This window comes from Lycium ferocissimum, chromosome 4, assembly GCF_029784015.1.
Source record: "Lycium ferocissimum isolate CSIRO_LF1 chromosome 4, AGI_CSIRO_Lferr_CH_V1, whole genome shotgun sequence".
Classification (NCBI taxonomy): Eukaryota; Viridiplantae; Streptophyta; class Magnoliopsida; order Solanales; family Solanaceae; genus Lycium; species Lycium ferocissimum.
Window position 1 is genome coordinate 41,441,004 of NC_081345.1, and position 20,904 is coordinate 41,461,907.

The 20,904-nt window shown below is 34.9% G+C and overlaps 3 protein-coding genes across 8 annotated transcripts; 2 read left to right on the plus strand and 1 right to left on the minus strand.

Annotated features, from left to right (window-relative positions):
- Nucleotides 1-757: 757 nt before the first annotated feature.
- Nucleotides 758-3,381, plus strand: LOC132052990 (large ribosomal subunit protein uL18-like). Its single transcript, XM_059444750.1, has 8 exons — nucleotides 758-915; nucleotides 1,005-1,096; nucleotides 1,357-1,483; nucleotides 1,578-1,657; nucleotides 1,748-1,864; nucleotides 2,338-2,472; nucleotides 2,548-2,717; nucleotides 3,085-3,381. The coding sequence occupies exons 1-8, from the start codon at nucleotides 807-809 to the stop codon at nucleotides 3,194-3,196; spliced, it is 942 nt and encodes a 313-aa protein (XP_059300733.1). The 5' UTR covers nucleotides 758-806; the 3' UTR covers nucleotides 3,197-3,381.
- A 5,909-nt stretch (nucleotides 3,382-9,290) lies between these two features.
- LOC132052991 (pentatricopeptide repeat-containing protein At3g02330, mitochondrial) lies at nucleotides 9,291-12,935 on the plus strand. The gene is made up of 2 exons (XM_059444751.1): nucleotides 9,291-12,097; nucleotides 12,227-12,935. Exon 1 carries the CDS (start codon nucleotides 9,391-9,393, stop codon nucleotides 12,064-12,066), a length of 2,676 nt encoding a protein of 891 aa, XP_059300734.1. The 5' UTR covers nucleotides 9,291-9,390; the 3' UTR covers nucleotides 12,067-12,097; nucleotides 12,227-12,935.
- A 400-nt stretch (nucleotides 12,936-13,335) lies between these two features.
- On the minus strand, nucleotides 13,336-20,351 carry LOC132052992 (ribonuclease 2-like). Of its 6 annotated transcripts, XR_009414051.1 has the most exons (11): nucleotides 19,918-20,350; nucleotides 18,794-18,822; nucleotides 18,624-18,697; nucleotides 17,792-17,893; nucleotides 17,674-17,677; nucleotides 16,957-17,048; nucleotides 15,836-15,997; nucleotides 14,926-15,022; nucleotides 14,115-14,195; nucleotides 13,729-13,808; nucleotides 13,336-13,670 (listed from the first exon to the last, which is right to left on the minus strand). XR_009414051.1 is itself a non-coding variant. In XM_059444755.1 (10 exons), the coding sequence occupies exons 1-9, from the start codon at nucleotides 20,142-20,144 to the stop codon at nucleotides 13,768-13,770; spliced, it is 828 nt and encodes a 275-aa protein (XP_059300738.1). In that variant the 5' UTR covers nucleotides 20,145-20,351; the 3' UTR covers nucleotides 13,336-13,670; nucleotides 13,729-13,767. The 6 variants fall into 6 exon arrangements, 5 of the variants coding, with proteins under 5 accessions (XP_059300738.1, XP_059300735.1, XP_059300736.1 ...); XM_059444755.1 differs by lacking the exon at nucleotides 14,115-14,195 and having other exon boundaries at nucleotides 19,918-20,351; XM_059444752.1 differs by having other exon boundaries at nucleotides 13,336-13,808.
- Between the last annotated feature and the right edge of the window lie 553 nt (nucleotides 20,352-20,904).

The window sequence follows — 20,904 nt, forward strand, 5'->3', positions numbered from 1 at the left end:
TCTGCTTATGCTAAGCTTTTTTCCCTGTTTGTACGAGTTATTGTGTCAGTGTTTAGTTAACTAGAGATTATAAATTTTTGAGAATGAACTCGTAGAAATTTACTGTAATAATAAATATTCAGTGCGTATAACAATACTAAAATAAGAACATATAATAATACAGACATAATAACTCGTAGAGATTTTCTGTTTCTACGATATGAACATATAACAATAATAACATTGGAAAAACAGTAACTCGTAGAAACAGGAAAAACACTATATACACAAACATCTGGTGTTCCAATGTTCAATACGTATAACTAGAGATTTACTACTCACTCTTATAGCTACACATATTCACAAATCTCTAAGGATCTTGTCTTAATCAGTAAGGATTGGTATATAGGTGCAATGTTATTACCATAGTCTTCAAAAAATATGCAGATCTCATTATTTCATTTGATTTGGCATTAAAAAATGAATCTTTAATGATGTTCTGATGTCTCTTTCAGTTTGTGGCATTTTGGAGCTTTACTATTATTTCAGCTATGTTACCTACAAAAAGTAGACAGTTGATAAAACATCAAATATACCTTAATCCAAAACTTATTGAGATATCTGAGATGAATCATTGATATTTATTGCTTTCTATCTTGACTCATGCTGCACTTAATTTTTTGTCTTCTAAAACCAATTAGGGTTTATATTATACTAAAAAATTTCTGCATTTTCCACCAACAAATAAATCCTAAACAAATTAAAAGGATTATTAAGAAAAACCATACTTAATGTGAATGTACCAACACAACAAAGCGTTCTGATGCATGGTCTTGTGCTTGACACTGTTAATAAATATGCTGCAGGCTTTCATCAAAGTCCAAAAGACAAGGGCTTATTTTAAGCGTTACCAGGTTAAATTCAAGAGAAGGAGAGGTATAGCTTATATTCCTTTAATCCCTTTTGTTTTGTTCAAACTTTGCAATTCATGATCTGATTATTATCGAATCTTTACTATCTTGCAGAGGGGAAAACAGACTATAGAGCCAGGAATCGCTTGATCAATCAGGACAAAAATAAGTACAACACCCCAAAGTATCGTTTGGTTGTCCGATTTGTATCCTAATACTTGTGCTTTACTTTTGAAATATTACTTACATGGGATGGCTTCCTCTTGGGATTTTGTTTATTGATTTGACATGTGTTACCCATTTAATGTTCCATGCTTGGCTCACAAAATTGTCACAGTAAATGTGTATCACATAATTGATGGTGGTAATTAGGATCAACATGAATCTATATTGTGGGTCAGGTCGATATGTAGGGTTGGAGTTATGGGCACAATAGCTTCACTTTGCTTCCTTAACATTTTTCCAGACTAACAGGGACATAATTGCACAAATTGTGTCGGCTAGTATTGCTGGTGATATGATTCTTGCTTCTGCTTATGCTAACGAGCTGCCTCGCTATGGCCTTAAAGTTGGTCTGACAAATTATGCTGCTGGTACTTTCACACGAGCTATTCTATTTGTTTGGTTATCTCACTTGAAGTTCTGTAGTTCTTATTGAACTGTTAACTCATTTATATTGAATGGTAGCCTACTGCACTGGACTTCTATTGGCACGGAGAGTTCTCAAAAAGCTTGAAATGGACGAGGAGTATGAAGGGAACCTCGAGGTAATTGGATGTATTATAGTGTTTTGGGTGTTTTGTCCGGTTTGTAGTAGTAGCTTTTATTTGTTAACTGATTTTTTCAAATCGTTACAGGTCAATGGAGAAGATTACTCTGTTGAACCTGCTGAAAGCAGGAGGCCTTTCCGTGCTCTCTTGGATGTTGGCCTTTTAAGGACTACTACAGGAAATCGTGTTTTTGGTGCTCTCAAGGTATAATCCTGCTTTTGGTATTGGTGCTGCATCACTTAGTCTCTGTCTAAACTGCATTGCAAGATTGCTATCCTCCATTTCATTTTATATGTTGATGCTCGACGGGGGATAAAGTTGTAGCAAATGAAGACTTCTTGACCCTTGAGCAAATGGTACATAGCATATCACAAGTACCCTCAATATCTTGTGGTATGTGAAATGCCTTATCGCTCGTATAGGATCATGTCATTAACGGTAAAATGAATCTTTAGGTTAAAGAGTTCCCAATTATCTAAAGGTGTCGATCTTTTAGGAATGAGCCAACGAGCCACTTGCTTAAATATGGCAGTATGAGACACTGATTGCAATTGTCCGAGGAAATCATAGGGTCTGGTGCTTTTATAATGTGGTCTTTTTCAAGTTTATTGGAGTCTGCCCTTATGATCTTGCCTATGTTTTAAACATAAACGCAATTCTTTGCTGGTGGGATTTAGGGTGCGTTGGACGGTGGACTTGATATTCCTCACAGTGAGAAGAGGTTTGCTGGATTCAGCAAGGATTCTAAGCAACTTGATGCTGATGTACACCGCAAGTACATATATGGTGGCCATGTTGCTACATATATGAAGGTAAATAGAATGGTTATTGGATTCATCTAGGTACACCCAATGTCTATAGTGCTAAACTTCTCCTTCTGTCTGTAGACTCTAATTGAAGATGAACCGGAGAAATATCAGTCACAGTTCAGTGAGTACATCAAAAATGGTCTTGAGCCCGATGGCCTAGAGGAGATGTACAAGAAGGTTCATGCTGCCATACGTGCTGATCCAAGTCCAAAGAAATCTGACAAGCAGCCTCCTAAACAGCACAAGAGGTCTGAAATTGTCTTTAGGCTGATTGACTCGTTATCATCTTTTTGTGTTTCATATTCGTATTATATAATTATTTCAAGCTTGAGTTGGCATGTATTGTAGTTCTCAAGCATTTTACTGTGTGGGTTGGGGTTAAGGATTTTCAAATCCTCTTTCTCATTGAATACGCATTTGGTGCTAGTCTAGATTCTTCATTTCTAGAATGCCATGTAGGAAAAACTATAGCATGTCTTCTGACTGCAGCCAACTAATATGCTAAAATTGTCTGTCTTAATATAACCCTAAATTATTGGTGGTTTTAGGAAATTATGTTCTCTTTTCCTGTCTGTGCTCCCTTCTCTGCATATTCATTTTTGGATACTTTTGCAGGTACAATCTGAAGAAGCTGACATATGAAGAAAGGAAGGCTAAGTTGATTGAGAGACTGAATGCTTTGAATTCAGCTGCTGGAAATGATGACGATGATTCGGATGATGAGTAAACGGCAGTGCAAGAATCCTGAAATATTATTGTTGCTTATGTTCTTGTTATACTCTGTTTTTGCTTCTTTATTGAGATCTCAGTTTTGCATGCTCTGTAGAATGATAATTTACCAGTTTGCGAATGTACTAGATTTTTATACTCTCACTCAGCCTTATAAATCTGGCATGGAATGTTTTATGTTGATCAATGATGTCACTTGCCTGGATAACCTTGCCAACTTATTATCGCCTCTGCGATGAGTTGTTGGATTCATTTCTGGGCAACATCTTTTCACTAGTCATTTCCAGCTGCTTGATATTTGTGTTGAATGTTGTTTTATTATCTTGGCTCAGTTGTGTGATGTCTTCTCCCAGAAGTTCTTTTTGGTATTTTTGCTATTATTTCACAATTGATCTTTCGTTATGCTAAAAGTTGTTAATATGAGTCTCGTATTCAGTTTAACTAGTACTCTCATATTACTTGGCCAATTTTCATTTTACATGTCTTTTATGAAATCATAAATAAATGTGTAGTTTTACTACATTACCTTTATCTCTCCAATTAATTGCACTCTAATAAATGCTCCCTCCGTTCATTTTTACTTGTTCACTTTGGATTTTTTACGCTGTTTAAGAAATAATAAATGAAGTGCATAATTATCAATGTGTTCATATTAATTAGTATATATTTTTATTGGATTTGAAAAATAATTTGCAGTGAGTAATTAATATTATTGGTCAAACAGGAAAAATAAAATTATCTCCTCTTGATATCTAAATTTGTGTTGAATGTTGTTTTATTATCTTGGCTCAGTGTGTAAAGTTTTTTTTTTTTTTTTGGAATACTAGATAAGGAAAAGTGAACGGAGGGAGTATTGGTTACTTTAAAAACAATTAATGTTAAGGGCAAAATAGGAAAAATATAGTTAATTTTATCTTGATTTCGTAAATAGACAAGTATTTTGGGACATATTTATATTAACGTGGACTTACTCCTTGCGTCCTATATTACTTGTTCACATTATTAGAAATATCCGTCTTAAAATTAATTATCCACATTATTAAAAATATCTGTCCAAAATTATTTGTCAAATTACAAAATCGAATTGATTTATCTTTCTCATCCTATCCTTAATATTTAGTTTGCTTGAAATTATAGAGGCATTTATTGGAGAGGATAAAGTAAGGTAGTAAAAATACATCAATATTTATGATTTTTAAAGGAGTGTGTAAAGGAAAAAGTGGATAAGTAATATGGGATGGAGGGAGTAGATTTGATGGAAGAACAAAACAATCTCCTTTTTGGTTTGTCCAAGGCGATCATTGGAAATGATTTCTTGTAGAAAATTGGAAGATTCCAGGTTCAAATGCCAGATATGAACTATCTATGGGTATTTATTTCAAGTCTCGTATTATTCACCCACTATCTATATATATTTTTTTTTTCGAGTCTGCATGCATTTCAGACACTGATATAGGTAAAGACTCGTTTCTTTTAAAACTTTAGGACAATTTAAGTTATCGCAGTTCAAACTTAAGGAAATGACCTGAAACTTGAACTGTAATACGTACTTCCGACATATTGCCTAAAGTTTGATCCGACATGGTTCGAATTATAAGAAAATGTTTGTGAAGTAGATGTGCACTATGATGGTAACCTTTTGGCTTCTTGTGCAGGGGCGATTTTAGGCTTCTGATTAGACAATTGTGTATTTTATGTATATATTTTCTAAAATTAATATAATACTACCTGCCGTAATCCATGCTACAAAAAATTTAAATGGTACACTTAGTTGAAATTTGAGTTATTTACCTAGAGGACTAGAGATGAAGTCCACTTAATGCATTTTTGTCTTCTTTATTTTAATGGTGAACTCATATTCTAGAATTCTTGGCTTCTGTTCTTGTGGTACGAACAATAATGACATACCATAAATGAAAAATGGTAGGAAGAGTTATTTGATTTGAATTGGATATATAAATGATGCAATTGCAAATTGTTTCTCTTGTTGTCGGAAGAAATTTCTCTTTAAGGCTCTATGGAATTCTAGGGTGAAAAGGAAAGGAGTTCGGACTAAAAGTGTCAGACACTCTAAATTTTGTCATTATTTGTCCATTAATTTTTAAATATTTTAAAAAAATACAAGTTACATAACTAGAAATCACATTTCTTATGTTCCATGATAAAGTTGGGCTGAAAAAAGAGAGAGCTGTCAACTATAAACTGGAGTGTAGTCCGTCAGATTATGAAGCCAAAAAGAATTACTCCCTTCGAACCAATTCGTGTGGCACACTTTTTTTTTTGTTAAAAAAAATGTCACTTTTTTATATTTATAAATAATTTAATTTAAATTTCTTATTTTCAACATTAACGAGATGATTCATAATTACAAGTATGTAAAATTATTTTCGATCACAAGTTTAAAAAGTAGCCATCTCAAATATCAAGCATGATTTATGGGTCACATTTGTCGAAAGATACACACAAATAACTTGCAGTTTTTGAAATGCAATTTTATAGATAACAGTTGTCAATAGCTATCTATATCATTAACTACTCATTCCACAAATAGTTTTGGCTTAATGCATATGCGGCCCTCTAAATTTTCCCTATTTTTTTCTTCTTCATTTTGGCACCTAAATACGTGTTGTTCCTATTTAACCCCTGAACTCGTCTTCAAGTGTGTCTACCAGCCGTGACACCTTTGTTTAATTTACGACTGGGGGTAGCAGGATCAAATATTTCACCTAATTTAAGCAAATTACAACATAAGTATAAAAAAAATTGTTAATATAGGGGGTGCCATGCCACCCTCACCCCAAAGGGTGGATCCGCCCCTACCCTTTCCCCACTTCTCTCGTGCATTATCACATACAATCACTCCCACAACTCAACACATGGTTACAAGTGCTACTTTAGTCCAAAAACTCTGATTTTTTTACAACAATCAGATGTCTTCTCTCTAGTTTACTTAGTATGGCTATACCTCGCATGTATGTCTTATCTTTTGTTGCTCTTATTTTGTAGAAGATTTTTCTTAAAAGTCGATAACATTTTAACTTTGATAAGATGTGGACTGATTTACTAAATAAGGTGCAAGAAGGTGAAACAAATGATGAGGCTTCGTATTGCTTGTAAGAGGAACAATGATGAAGATGCAAAGGAGGAGCTTTACTCTTTGGCTGCAGTTGTTGATATTAACTGAGGTATGAAGCAATTAGTAGTGGAGAATGATAAATGCTTTTGTAATTGTTTTTTAGTTTCATCCAAGTTTCCATCAGTTTAATCGAGGCATATTTTTGGTTCTTCTGTAATTACTTTTTCCGAAACGTTTTCAAGAGACGATTTCTGCAAAATGATGGATATGAATTGAAGTTGCGGATGGTTATGGACATGCTTTAGTATTTTATGATAAGTGGACGAGGATCTACAAAATTTTCAGCCAAACATTGAAGAATTCAAAGAATCTGTATTTTTTACGACATTACAAAGGTTATACTCTGTTTTGTGTTCATTTCTTCTTTTGTCTCATTTAAAGTGGGTTTATTCTAAAATTCTGTTGAAATTTCTTAAACGCAGAGTGATGAATGCTCAAAATAATTGGTAATTAGAAGAATTGGAATTTTGGGTATTTCAAATTTGGACGAAGTGCAGTGCAGGGATTTGTGCAACAAACAGTACAAATGGAGAATTATCAAAATATTAAAAAGGTACAACAATCGCATGTTCACTAGTCATAGTTCACTGCATAAATAATATTAGCAAATCATTAGTCCATGGTTATGTATTGCTTCAAGCTCCAGCTTTTTAAAGGATTTTTTTTTTAAAAAAAAAAAAAAAAAAACAGGAATACCACCATTTTCAAATACATACTATACCTTATCTATATATATAAAAAAAGAAGATTAGTGGATATTAAGTGTTAATTTAATTTTTTTTTGCATAAAAATATGAGTCTTGTGACCAGTTATTTCGGTTTGCTTCTCTAAATTCCATTTTTCATAAGCTTCGCATGTTCTGTGATGCAAAAACTTTAATTTATAGTTCTTTTTGGTTATCATTTTGATAGCTTTCAGTTGTGCAATAATATATATATGTGTGTATGTAGCAGATTGAGGTTCATATTTATTTTGCAACGACAATAAATGAAGAAGTATCAAAATATTAATAAGGTACAAAATTTTAGAACGGCATTCGTTTGTTGACTATTTATAGTTTATTGTATAGTGTAGTAGTTTATTTTTAGCAACGTATATGTTATGTATATTTGAATATTGTAATCTTTTATATGTTGGTCTATTGGAGGAATAAGTTCCTCTATGTAATCGCACCGGATACCAAAGTTGGATAATTACTAATTACTAAAAGGTAAAAGGGGACGGGTTTGATATCTATATTTTCCTTCTGTTTTTGCACTTTTTAACTTTTCATTTTAAGTATCTTCATATTATAAGATATATAACCAAAAAAGTTTTCACTTGAGAATCAATAGATCAGCCGATCCGTATGAGTATTTTATTTTCAAAAGAGAAGTCATTTAAAGATAATTTATTTTTCTATTCTGAAAGTTATATAATCCCACAAAATTTCTTAAATATAATTTTATTTATATTTTATTATTCTAGAAATTCATATGACAAAATATTAAGGTACAATTTGACCTCAAAAGAAATACTTTATCTTTAAGTGTAATTATTGAATGATTCCAATGAGTATCACTATCAATTATCCATTATTTTACTTTTATGAGGTTTTTTGTTCTTTAAATTTTGCCTTAAAATTTGAACATGTTACGGCAATATCACTTGATTCTTTATCTTGAAATCACCAATTGATTGCCTAAGTGGAAAATTTTGGTCACAAGAGTTCCAAAAGAAGGTTAGGAAGAGGAGTCCCATCAGAGAAAGTGAAAAACTAAAGTTTCCTGGAGAAATAACTTTTTCCTTAAATGTTTATTATGCATATGGGAATGGAAAGGGAAAATGAGAAGAGAATTGATCCAAACCACATTCTCACATAACAGCTATATAGCTGAAAGAGGACGCATAAACAAACGATACTCCTTTAAATTTTGATAAAACAAAAGTGATAATGCATCTGTAGATTTTTCATGGCTGATTACTTTTGTCAAGTTTATCTTTATTTACTGTCTGTGTTTTATTGAGTTGAAATGGGTCAGAGATGGAGAAGAAATTAATTTTGTTATTACATTGTTCATATACATCTATTTCTATTATCTCTCCCCTCTTTTTTTTAAACGATCCGCTCATCGCACGGATGCATATACTAGTTTTCAACATTAACGAGATGATTCATAATTACAAGTATGTAAAATTTATTTTCGATCACAAGTTTAAAAAGTAGCGATCTCAAATATCAAGCGTGATTCATGGGTCACATTTGTCGAAAGATACACACAAATAACTTGTAGTTTTTGAAATGCATTTTTATAGATAGCAGTTGTCAACTGCTACCTATATAATTAACTGCTCATTCCACAAATATTTTTGGCTTAATGCATATGCGGCTCTCTAAATTTGCCCTTTTTTACTTCTTCTTCATTTTGGCATCCAAATACGTGTTGTTTCTATTGAACCCCCGAACTCGTCTTCAAGTGTGCCTATCAAACCCCTAAATCTGATTTTTGTTAGAGGCAAAAATTAAATTGGAGATAAAGGTGGAGTAATAATTTAGACATGTAGCAAGCTATTCTTTAGGTCATGGATGTGTCGGTTTTTGCTGGTTCTGCTCTTCCACTGCAAGCTTAATTAAGAGCTACTCTTTTCTTCCCTCTAAGTTGCCGCTGATCTTTGCTAAAAAATGGCATCATTAAATTAAAATATATACTAGCGTGTTGCTATGTTGAAGATAAAATACTATGTAAATTGGATTGTATTTGATAAATACACTTGAAGACGAGTCCAGAGGTTCAACAGAAACAACACTTAATTAAAGTGTCAAAATGAGAAAAAAGTGATAAGTTTAGGGGCCGCACATGCATGATGCATTAAGCCAATATTTTTCAAGTTCACTAAAATGATACACTAATTAATATGAATATGGCCAAATATGCACTTCAATTTATTATTCTAAAAAAGAGAGTGCAATAGCAAATGTCATCATTTCTTTCTTTTCTTTGTTCAAGGACGGAGTATTTTAAACTCCATGTAGTATGAACCTGGAACACCCGCCAAAGCATGATTTCAAAAATTAATGGCTTTTCTCCTTCTTCGCCAACACTTGACAACTCGATTTCTTGTTGTTCCATCAACACATAGATATAAATGGATGCAACATTGCCCTGGATTTACAACACTTGCAGCAAACCAAATGCACTCAAATTACAGGAAAACTTTTTCTCATATATATCAAGAATGTGCAAAACATTGCATTCAAGAACCAGGCAAACAAGCCCATGCTCGGATGATAATATCTGGGTTTCAACCCACTGTTTTTGTTACTAATTGTTTGATTCAAATGTATATAAAATGCTCCAACTTGGGTTATGCCGATAAAGTGTTTGATAAAATGCCTGTGAGAGATACCGTTTCTTGGAATGCCATGATTTTTGGGTATTCCATGGTTAATGATATGGAGAAGGGGCAATTGATGTTTGATTTGATGCCTGAAAGAGATGCAATTTCTTGGAATTCGTTGATCTCGGGGTATATGCAAAATGGTAATTACTGGAAATCGATTCGAGTTTTTTTGGAAATGGGAAGAGATGGTATTGGTTTTGACAGAACAACTTTTGCTGTTATTTTGAAAGCTTGTTCGGGTATTGAAGATTTTAGATTAGGCGTGCAGGTGCACGGGTTAGTGGTCAAGTTGGGTCTTGCTACTGATGTGGTGACAGGGAGTGCAATGGTGGATATGTATTCGAAATGTAAGAGATTGGACGAGTCGTTATGTTTCTTTAATGAGATGCCTGAAAAGAATTGGGTTTCTTGGAGCGCTTTAATTGCTGGTTCCGTTCAAAATAATGATTTTGCCAATGGATTACACCTCTTCAAGAATATGCAAAAAGAAGGAGTAGGGGTGAGTCAATCGACTTATGCTAGTGTATTCAGGTCTTGTGCAGGGTTATCTGACTTAAAATTGGGTTCTCAATTGCATGGTCATGCATTGAAAACTGATTTTGGGTCTGATGTCATTGTAGCGACTGCCACTTTGGACATGTATGCAAAATGTAACAGTTTGTCTGATGCTAGGAAGGTATTCACGTTGTTGCCAAATCATAATTTGCAATCCTATAATGCCTTGATTGTTGGGTTTGCTCGAGGTGATCAAGGATATGAAGCTGTATTATTATTCTGGCTTTTGCTGAGGTCTTATCTTGGGTTTGATGAAATAAGCCTATCCGGTGCATTTAGCGCCTGTGCAGTATTCAAAGGGCATTTAGAGGGAATACAGCTACATGGGGTTGCTTGTAAGACTCCATTTTTGTCCAATGTTTGTGTTGCAAATGCCATTATGGACATGTATGGCAAATGTGAAGCACCATGTGAAGCTCGACGTCTGTTTGATGAAATGGAAATAAGAGATGCAGTGTCTTGGAATGCAATAATTGCGGCTCACGAGCAGAATGGACATGAGGATGAAACTTTGATACTATTTTTTCGGATGCTTAAGTCAAGGATGGAACCAGATGAATTCACTTATGGTAGTGTTTTAAAGGCCTGTGCAGCTCGTCAAGATTTGAACATTGGCATGGTGATTCACAATAGAATCATAAAATCAGGGATGGGATTGGAGTGCTTCATTGGGAGTGCTGTAATAGATATGTACTGCAAATGTGAAAAGGTAGAAGAGGCAGAGAAACTTCACGAGAGAATGGAGGAACAGACAATTGTTTCTTGGAATGCAATCATATCGGGCTTCTCATTGCGTGAACAAAGTGAGGAAGCTCAGAAATTCTTCTCTAAACTGTTGGAAGAGGGAATGAAGCCTGATAACTTTACCTTTGCAACAGTTCTTGATACCTGTGCCAATCTAGCTACTGTTGGGCTCGGAAAGCAAATTCATGCTCAAATTATAAAGCAAGAATTGCAATCCGATGTTTTCATAACTAGCACTCTTGTTGACATGTACTCGAAATGTGGAAACATGCAGGATTCCAGGTTGATGTTTGAGAAAGCACCAAAAAAGGATTTTGTCACATGGAATGCTCTGGTTTGTGGCTATGCACAACATGGTCTTGGAGAAGAGGCTTTACAGATCTTTGAAAAGATGCAACTTCAGAATGTAAGACCAAATCATGCAACTTTTCTTGCAGTCCTAAGAGCTTGTGCACATATAGGGCTTGTTGAAAAAGGACTGCAACACTTCAATTCAATGTCGAATAACTATGGATTAGATCCTCAATTAGAACATTACTCATGTATGGTTGACATATTAGGCAGGGCAGGCCAAATTTGTGAAGCATTGAAGCTTATTCAAGACATGCCTTTTGAGGCTGATGATGTGATTTGGAGAACTCTACTTAGTATGTGTAAGATGCATGGGAATGTAGAGGTAGCAGAAAAAGCAGCAAAATGTCTCTTGCAATTGGACTCCGAGGACTCATCTTCTCATATACTTTTGTCAAATATTTATGCTGATGCAGGAATGTGGAAAGAAGTTGCTGAAATGAGGAAAGTGATGAGGTATGGTGGGCTCAAGAAGGAGCCAGGTTGTAGCTGGATTGAGATCAAGTCTGTGCTACACATGTTCCTTGTTGGGGATAAAGCCCATCCAAGATGCAACGAGATATATGAGAACCTTGATGCGTTGATATGTGAAATGAAGCGAGCATCTCATATGCTAGATTGTGATTTTTTGCTCAGCTGTGAGGCCACAGAAGATGAGCATCACCACGCATTTCCCGAATGCAGAGTTTCTTGTTTTTAGACTGATTCAGTTGGAACCTATTTTTGGTTGTGTTGGAGGCTATGTTGCTCGGACTCTCCAAAAATGATGCCGCACCCATGTCGGATCCTTCAAAAATGCACTACTTTTAGAGGATCCGACACGCACCCGTGTCCATTTTTGAAGAGTCCGAGTAACATAGGTTGGAGGTATGCAAGGGAAAGAAGCTTGCCTCATGTTGAACCAAGCAAAAGATTGGGCCAGCTTGGGGATAGCCGAGACGGATATTGAGTTGTATGTGTTGGCTGATCCCTGGACTTAAGTGGAATATCTTTAGTCCTCTATCAAATTATTTGCACAACCCGTGGAGAACGCCTCTCTACCTCCCGAGGTAGGAGTAAGGTCTGTGTATACTTTACCCTCCCCAGACCCCACTTTGTGGGATTTCACTTGGTATGTTGTTGTACCCTGTGGAGAACGCGAATATACTTTGTGACAACAGATCCTTGTACTGCTTGACATAGTGCACTTCTGCTGGTAAGAGGAAAAAAACCAGTCAGCACATTTGACAGGATTTGAGACGGCTTTGTTTGAATGCACCTTTGCCTACATCATCAGCTTGTGCGGTTATACGATAAGAAGGTGGTCAGGAGGAAACAAAATGATTGAGAATATAGCCCTCTAGATATGTTCACGTAAAATAATTGCTTCAAAATACGATCTATAGAAAATTAGAAGCTGTAAAATGGTTGGGGCTGCAGTCTGGGGCTTTCAGCACATTATTTATCTGAGAAGTTTCGTCTCCTGATTGTTGGGAATATTTGTGTTTTCACAAATCTGACATTAAATCTTACATGGTGATGAAAAGAAAGTGAGTCTAAGTGGGATAAAAGTTCTTCAGGTTGAAAAGACATTGAGGATTTCAAAATGTTGCTTGTTTACATGGATGAAGCAACGATTTGGCTGAATGAAGAGATGTCTTTTCTTGCGTGGTATGGAGGAGTTATCGTACTTCAGGAGTTCCATCTAATTTATATAATTTCTACCCTTTGGAGGTTCTCTCCATCCACTTTCAATAATTTTATCAATCAATTTGAAGTATGAAACAAAAAAATCTTCACGTCGACCTGATAGAATTATTTCTGATGATATATTTATAAAAGGTCCTCTTTTCACAATAATGAATGAACATCACAAAAATCTTTATGTAATCATTCGTTTGCATTTGCTGGTAGAACACTTTCACATTCGTATACTGTAGTATCATGCTCCTTGCCATTGCAAATGCGAATGAAAGCTGGACAATGAATATATCTCCAAGCGTTTCACATTATCATATGCTAATCAAAATAAGAACAAACATTTCTGTTTAAAATAACAAAACAACTCTTCCTCCAAGCACTAGCTTTCACAGAAAGGAACCATACAACAAAGCCAAACGCAGGATTCATTCTGCAGAATATTAGGTGGTACGGGTGGAAATTGGCAAAGTCACCAATAGTATGTATCTTTATGCACCACAAATTAAACAATCCTTGTTGAGATGCTATTTCGATAAGACCAGTAAAGTACATCAACATCATCTCATAATAATCTTTACAAGACCGGTTATAAATAGCAAGCTGAAACTTGTAGTGCCTTAAACTTCTTTGCAGAGCAATAAGGGTCTGATCTTCCAATCCTTGTCAAATTTACCTGATCAGATCAGACCATCGCTTAGGCCATGAAACTGCTGTAAGATTATCACTCAGATAAAAGATCTGACGTTTCATGGTTGTTAAGCCCTGTGAAACCAAAGGACAAAAGTCAAGACACTTTCAAGTAACTACCTGAAAAGAAAAAGAAAAAGAAAAAAAAAGAACTCACGTCAAACTGCATTAAACATAGTGAATACCCTAGAGAAACATGTGAAGATGAATTAAACATTTGAGAGGATACGGTTGGAAAGAGACAACATGAGCCTTCATACTCCTGACCTGATCTGATAATTATACAGTTCCTAGGTCAAAAAGATAACTGAAGGCCTAATCTAATTGCCACAACCTATTCATTATTCGTGGGGTTTAACTTTGAGTTGGGAGTTCAGCTACCTTCTCAGATGAATGCAAAAATCATTAGTAAGTGAACTGCAAAGCAAAGCTTGAAACTGATCCCAGCGACTTGTTTGTTACCTTCAGGAGAAGCAAGAGATAAGCTTATTAAAAAGCTGCAAAATCGCATGAAAAAGAGCCTATGACAGGGAGCGTTCAAAAGGAGATCAGGAGAACAAGTGATGAAACAAGAAATACACACACATCTTCTTGTACTCTGTTAACAAGTTCTCCAATTTATACTAATAAAAGAAATAAAATACAGAAAGGAATTCTTCTAAAGATTCTGGAAGTGAGTACTAAAACATATGCCTGAATTTGTAAGGAAAAAATTAATATATTCCGATACATTATCTCGGATATGCCATGGCTTTTTATACTGTTTTGAACTGCTTGTACTTATGACGAGGGTCTACCGGAAGCAGCCTCTCTACCTCCCAAGGTAGGGGTACTTTGTGGGATTTCACTTGGTATGTTGTTGTTGTTGTTGTACATTATCTCGGATATGATAAGTAGTAGGTCAATTTCATAGTTTCATTTTTATTTATTTGATTGGTCAACATGTAAACTCATAAAGAAGTGAAATATTTACAGAGAGTAAGGAGATTTAGAAAAAGCAACAATGCTAGACCATTTGTAGGCTTGTCTAGTAAGGCATAGTGCGAATCAACAGAACATGCTGACATTTGATCTCCAAAAATGTCATATTAGTTGATCGGATATTTAGCAAGCTGATCAAGCTTTAATCCATTCCGTTTAACTAAACTTAGTAAATAAAGATGACCGCCCAGATTGTGTGGAAGTGACTTACCCGATGATCCATATGCTGGCAAGCTGACATACCGAGGACATAACCCTGAAGAGGCTCCGCCACTTTTAATTATAGATCCACTTGCACAATCACGGGGCTGTAAAAGAGACATGAATTGAGAACCCTATTCACATTGCTGATAGAAATGGGAACTTTGGGGATGGTAGTCTGACAATATACAATTACATGCTTTGATATTAAATTAAGCAAAAGACAATTAGACATAAGATTAACCAAGCAGAGTTTTAGAATTAAGATAGTCCATTATATCTGCTAACGTGTAAGAACTAAGATGAATGAATTTGGAAGGGAAGTACAGAATCGCCCATTTCTAAATTGAATGCACATAACGTCTACAGGTTGGATTTGGATAAGGAAAGAAGTTAACAACAAACAAGGAGTGCATATTGAAGGACATAATAAATGTCGTAGCCTAAACAATGACAGACATCTTAAATGAGCCCATCAACATCGCCTTATCAAATCAAGTAATTCACTAAGCAACTCTTTGAAATCCCCTAGTATATGAAAGACTGAAAAAGTGCTTTTGTTGTTGTGGAATAAGAAGCCTTCGTATCTCAATGCACGTGTTTAATTCATTCGGAGCTATTAGAGCGTGATCCACTTTTTGGGGAATATGAGTAGAAGCAATAAGCCGCTAATAACCAACGAACGGCAAGTGCTTTTCCTTGTGTGGATCCTATTTCAATGGGCATTTGATGAGTCGATCCACCTATACATATTGCTTTTACTGTTAATCGGGAGTTGCTCCACGCATTGCTTGACGTAAAACGGATAGTGGATTTGTTTCTGTCTTTTGTTATATCTTTTTCACGGCTCGATAGATAATTTGATAAGCTAATGATTCTTTTCGTAGAATTATTCATTCAGAGGATCAGAGAGAACCAACCTGGAAATCCTTATAGAAGCATATTCTAAGTTCCTCCACCGCATCGCCTGAGCATATCACCTCTGGAGTTGCATGAAAGGCATTTTGAATGGCCGAAATGATGCCTCCCAGTGGATATTTCTCCGAATTTGACGGTACATACCCGGCTTCAAACAGAACTCCCTGGTTAATTTCAATTTTTAAGTAGATCAGTGGAGGTCAACTACCAGAAACACACTACGTAATTACATGAGTAAGAGGAATAACATATAAGTTTTCAACCAAATGAAATGAAGTTGTAGTGACCTTTTTTAAAAAGAAAAAGCATTTCAACATGGAATGCTAAAAGAATGTTAAGTAATTCAATGCTTAACATATCCAGAAAGTTATGAAGCATTTAATTAAGAAAGAAGTCAGCACACATGTGAGGAAGTGTTAATTTTTTTCAGTATAATAATGTCTAACTGCTAGCCCTCTAGGCACATTTTGCATCTTCACAAAGGATACCCAACGAGCAGTAAGTTATTGCAAAGAAACAAATTCCAGCACCTGCTGTAAGTGTTACCACAAACTTGTGTATCTGATATTGTAGACGGTCATCCATTTAAAAGTTTACATCGGCCAAGAGAAATTTTATTAGGAAGGATTTGGTAAAATACGTGATTAAAGTTTTAAAAGACTCCCTCCGTCCCTATTTATGTGATATAGTTTGACTAGGCACGGAGTTTAAGAAAGAAAAGGAAGACTTTTGAAACTTGTGGTCTAAAAGAAAAGGAAGACTTTTGAAACTTGTGGTCTAAAACAAGCCATGGATATTTGTGTGGCTGTAAATCATTTCATTAAGGGTAAAAGGGCAAGTTTCAAATTAAATTATTTCTAAATATAAAAATGTATCATTCTTTTTGAGGCAGACTAAAAAAGAAAGTGTATCACATAAATTGAGACAGAGGGAGTAATATATAAACCAAGTTATTCCAGATGAGCTATTAAGCTGTTGTTGTTTTTGACGCATCAAACAATTTCTTCGCACCAATGCTGAATATATGCAAATAATTAACTAAATCACAGTTTAGAACCTAATAGAAAATATACAAAAAAGCAAAGTTCATTGGAGTAAATAAATAGAATAACAGTCAACTTACAGTGACGTTATATTTGAAGTAAACATTCAAAGTCGTGAGGAAGTACTCATACTCGTCATGAACAACTGGATAAGAACATGTCCCGTGTTTTTCTGCAAACAATGACATAAAATTATGAAAGATCACACTAAAAAGTCATCTACCAGTCTGACTTTTGTCCCTATTAAATATTTACAAGTGCAACAAACACAAAACTTTGAACATTAGGTTGCAGTTGGTAGGCTGGTAAGGCCCCTATGTTAACCTCTCCATATCCTCCATATTACAGTTAGGTGCTTGATTCAGAAGTTAAAAGACAATACTAGAGGGTTCTTTTTGGCTGCCAGACAAGACACAGGACAAAGGACAGAAAAAATTATCCTATATTTAGTGGAAAATAACATTTCAGACTTGCCTTAACTTCAGCTTTATTATCCGCAAACAGCCATATGATATTGCTTTACTTTTTATTTTTTGACTTGTCAAAAAATGCAGAAGAAAAAAGAATGAAAAATGAGAGTGTACAAGGACGGTAAAATGTTAATGTAATTAATCCAGGAGAAGAAGGAACCTATATTGTTAGAAGATGTCAGCAATAAGGTACTTTCTATTTTATACATCCTTATGGTAAGTAAAGAATCTTGCTTCTCACTTCAATCAAATAATCTTGCTCAGCGCCGTCAGTTGTCTTGCAAGATATATATAAACTGAATATGAAATAAGGCAAACAGTAATTACCCCACTGAAGTTGAATATCGCCAGGGTCAGCATACAAGAAATGCAAGGGGACATGTTAGTTCCTTGAATTGTATTGAATTCTTTATCAATCATTAGTAGAAGTAACAATGAAAACCACCTCATGAGCCCAAAATGTTCCTCTTTCATGATGGCAGGTTGAGGAGGAGTCGCAGCTAAAAGAAGGCCAGTACTTCCTTAAAGGCTTGAGCAATGTTGAAATCTACAGAATGAATGGATATATAAACTCAAAACACAAAATGTTTCAGTCAGTGCTGATGAATATTTATACATATATATGCAGTAGAAAATGCATGCCCCTTAAAGTTGAAAAAATATAAGCTTCTTTATTCAGTCTCATCTGCTGAATTCTCAATATTCTAATTAGATTAATGGAATTATCACAGATCCTTCTGTCAAGAACTTGCAGGTTCTCATATTAAATATATATGACTTGAAGCAACTTGCCAGCAAATATATTGATGGGCTTAACATTCAAACTGTATCTGCATACTTAATTAAGAACTGTGATACTTTATACTTTCACATTTGTCCTGAAAATTCTTCATTTGTCCAAAGCTTATTCTCTGTGACAAATGCTTCTGGATTTGGAGTCAATCGCAGAATCGACAAACAATGTAAACAGTTCTTCAATCATAAATTCATAACAAGAGGATATTACCCTATTAAAGCACACCAACACTTGCAGCTGGTGCATTATGGATACAAATTATTTGTAGCCTTCACAGCCAATAAATTGCTCTAAGCACACACCCATCTTCCATGAGACAGCGTGCTTCCGGTCTTTAACCAAACATTAACAGTCCTACCAATTAATTTTCCTTTCAAACAAGTCTTTATCTAAACAGTAACAGTTGCACCAATTTAACTCTCTCTTCAAACAGTCCTCGCGGAATAAAATGGTGGTGCGGTGGAACGGGTTAGCAATATACCTCTTTCTTATCAAATTTGGAACCCGAACAGCATGCAGGCCAAGTTCCATCATTGTAATCAGGCCAAAGTCCATCTGAAGCACGAGAAACCTTATTCAATTCTAGCTCTCACATAGCACAACATGAAAACAAAATAAGAATACATTCTTCCAAATCAGAATACGACTTACGAATCGTGAATACAGATGGTGAGTTTGAGCTGAAAAAACACACAAAAAAAGAAGAAGGTAAGCCTCCACCTCCAAATGTCATCGAATCCTTACAAAACGCATATCCAGCTTAATGTAATAAAATTTCGTTAGAAATATAATTTTACAACCTGAGAAAAAATAAAAGAGGCTAAGAAAGGAATCAATGGTCAATTAAATATGTTTCTATCTTGTGGATACATATTATTATTGTACTATTTTTACTTAACTGGCAACCAAATGCATCCATCCTGGCTGCTACAACAAATGCAAGTAGATAAAGAAGAGCATTATACTACTAAAAAAGTCTCTTCTTCTGGACGTAATAATTTAGCTAAACTTGGTATTCTAATGTAATGTATGCTTAGAATCACTAAATAAAATCCTCCTTCACCAAAAATAAAAAAAAATGCATCCATCCTTTTTTATCCGAGTTCCGACCTAACTACGCTGTACATAACTAATTTGAGACATGAAAGAAGAAGAAGAAGGATTGCTTATTTATGTCTTAAGATATAATCTCTCTTCATTGAATATTAACTCTATTGATGTGTCATAATTGAGGTGTTTGTAGTCTTCGACAACAATTACTAATAAGGGTAAAATGAGACAAAAATAATTAGTTTTGTCTTGAACTCCAGACCCTACTTGTGGGAATACACCAGGATTTTTGTTGTTGTTGTTGTCTTGAACTTCTAAAACTGACAAGTATTTTGAGACAGATATTTGTAGCTGGGTTTGTTGTTGTCTTGAACTTCTAAAATGACAAGCACTCCCTGCATCCAGTTTCACTTGTCCTTTATACTAAAAGTAGTTGTCCATCTTTACTTGTCCAATTTGGAAAATCAAGAGATAATTTACCATAGTGGTTGCACAACTTTTAAAGTATGCTTTGTTGATCTTAATCATTAGGTTACATATCAATAATAAGGGGTGATATAGTAATATTGTCATTCTATTTTGACTCGCGTGACAGGCCAATACATGACAAGTAAAAATGGACAGAGGGATGGAGTATCTGTAATCTGTTAACCACCTGATTGACTAAGTATTACAAAAATGATTTGAAATACGAAATAAGAACAAAAAGAAATAGTAGAAGTTACCGGCAACAGGGATTGGAGGAACAACATTTGGTGGTATGTTGGCAAGCAGTGCCAGGCCATAAGAAACATAACTTGAAATAATCGAACTCTCTCTGGTTTCCGCTTCGCTTTCGTAGCATTCCTTCTTCCATATCCCAACTACCCTTTATCCCAATAACACTGAAAACTCCAATTAACAGAGATATCAATTGCATACAAAGAATCGCTTTGATTTTTAGGGAACCCATTGCTCTATCTAGCCAACTATTTTCTACTAAAACTTCCACGTTTTCTCTCTCTCTTTTTTTTTTTTTCTAGTGTGAAGAAGAAACAATCTCCAAGAATGACTGGTTTGAAGAAGGGTATGGTTGACGGCCGAAGATAATTGCGCAGTTAATTTCTGGATTCTTCTTTCATACAAAATACAAGCATGTTTAAAGCTTAACTAAAGTACTAGTTATAGCATAAAACTAGAAGTGATTCTCTTAAATAGTAGTACTATCTGGATTAAGATAGTAATTTTTTGTTTTGTATCTAGATATTCTAATGTTTTATTTTCCTCGCAATTCTACATCAATTATGTTTCTTTTGATCTGAGGGTCTACCGAAAATTAATCTTTCTATCTCACAAATATAGGGGTAAGGTTTGGGTTACATTTCTATCTTCCCCGATACACTTATGAAATTACATTGGTACGTTGTTATTTTTGTTAAGATAGTACTTTTTTATGTGATCTATGAGTTAGAGAGGTTCGAGCCGTAGAATTCATCATTAAAAACACTCTTAGGATTTGTCTATTTGTGGACCCTGTAAGAGCTCGAGCAACGATAAAGTAGTTTGTCACGAGTTCGAGTTATGAAATCAACAGTCGATCGTTTGTCTTGAGGTAGGATGCCTATGTAACATCTGGATGCGGCGGCCTTTATGAATCTTGCGTGATTATAGATATACCTGCCTAACATTTTTAGAATGTGGCCCTTCCTGAATTATGAGATATACGCACGTAA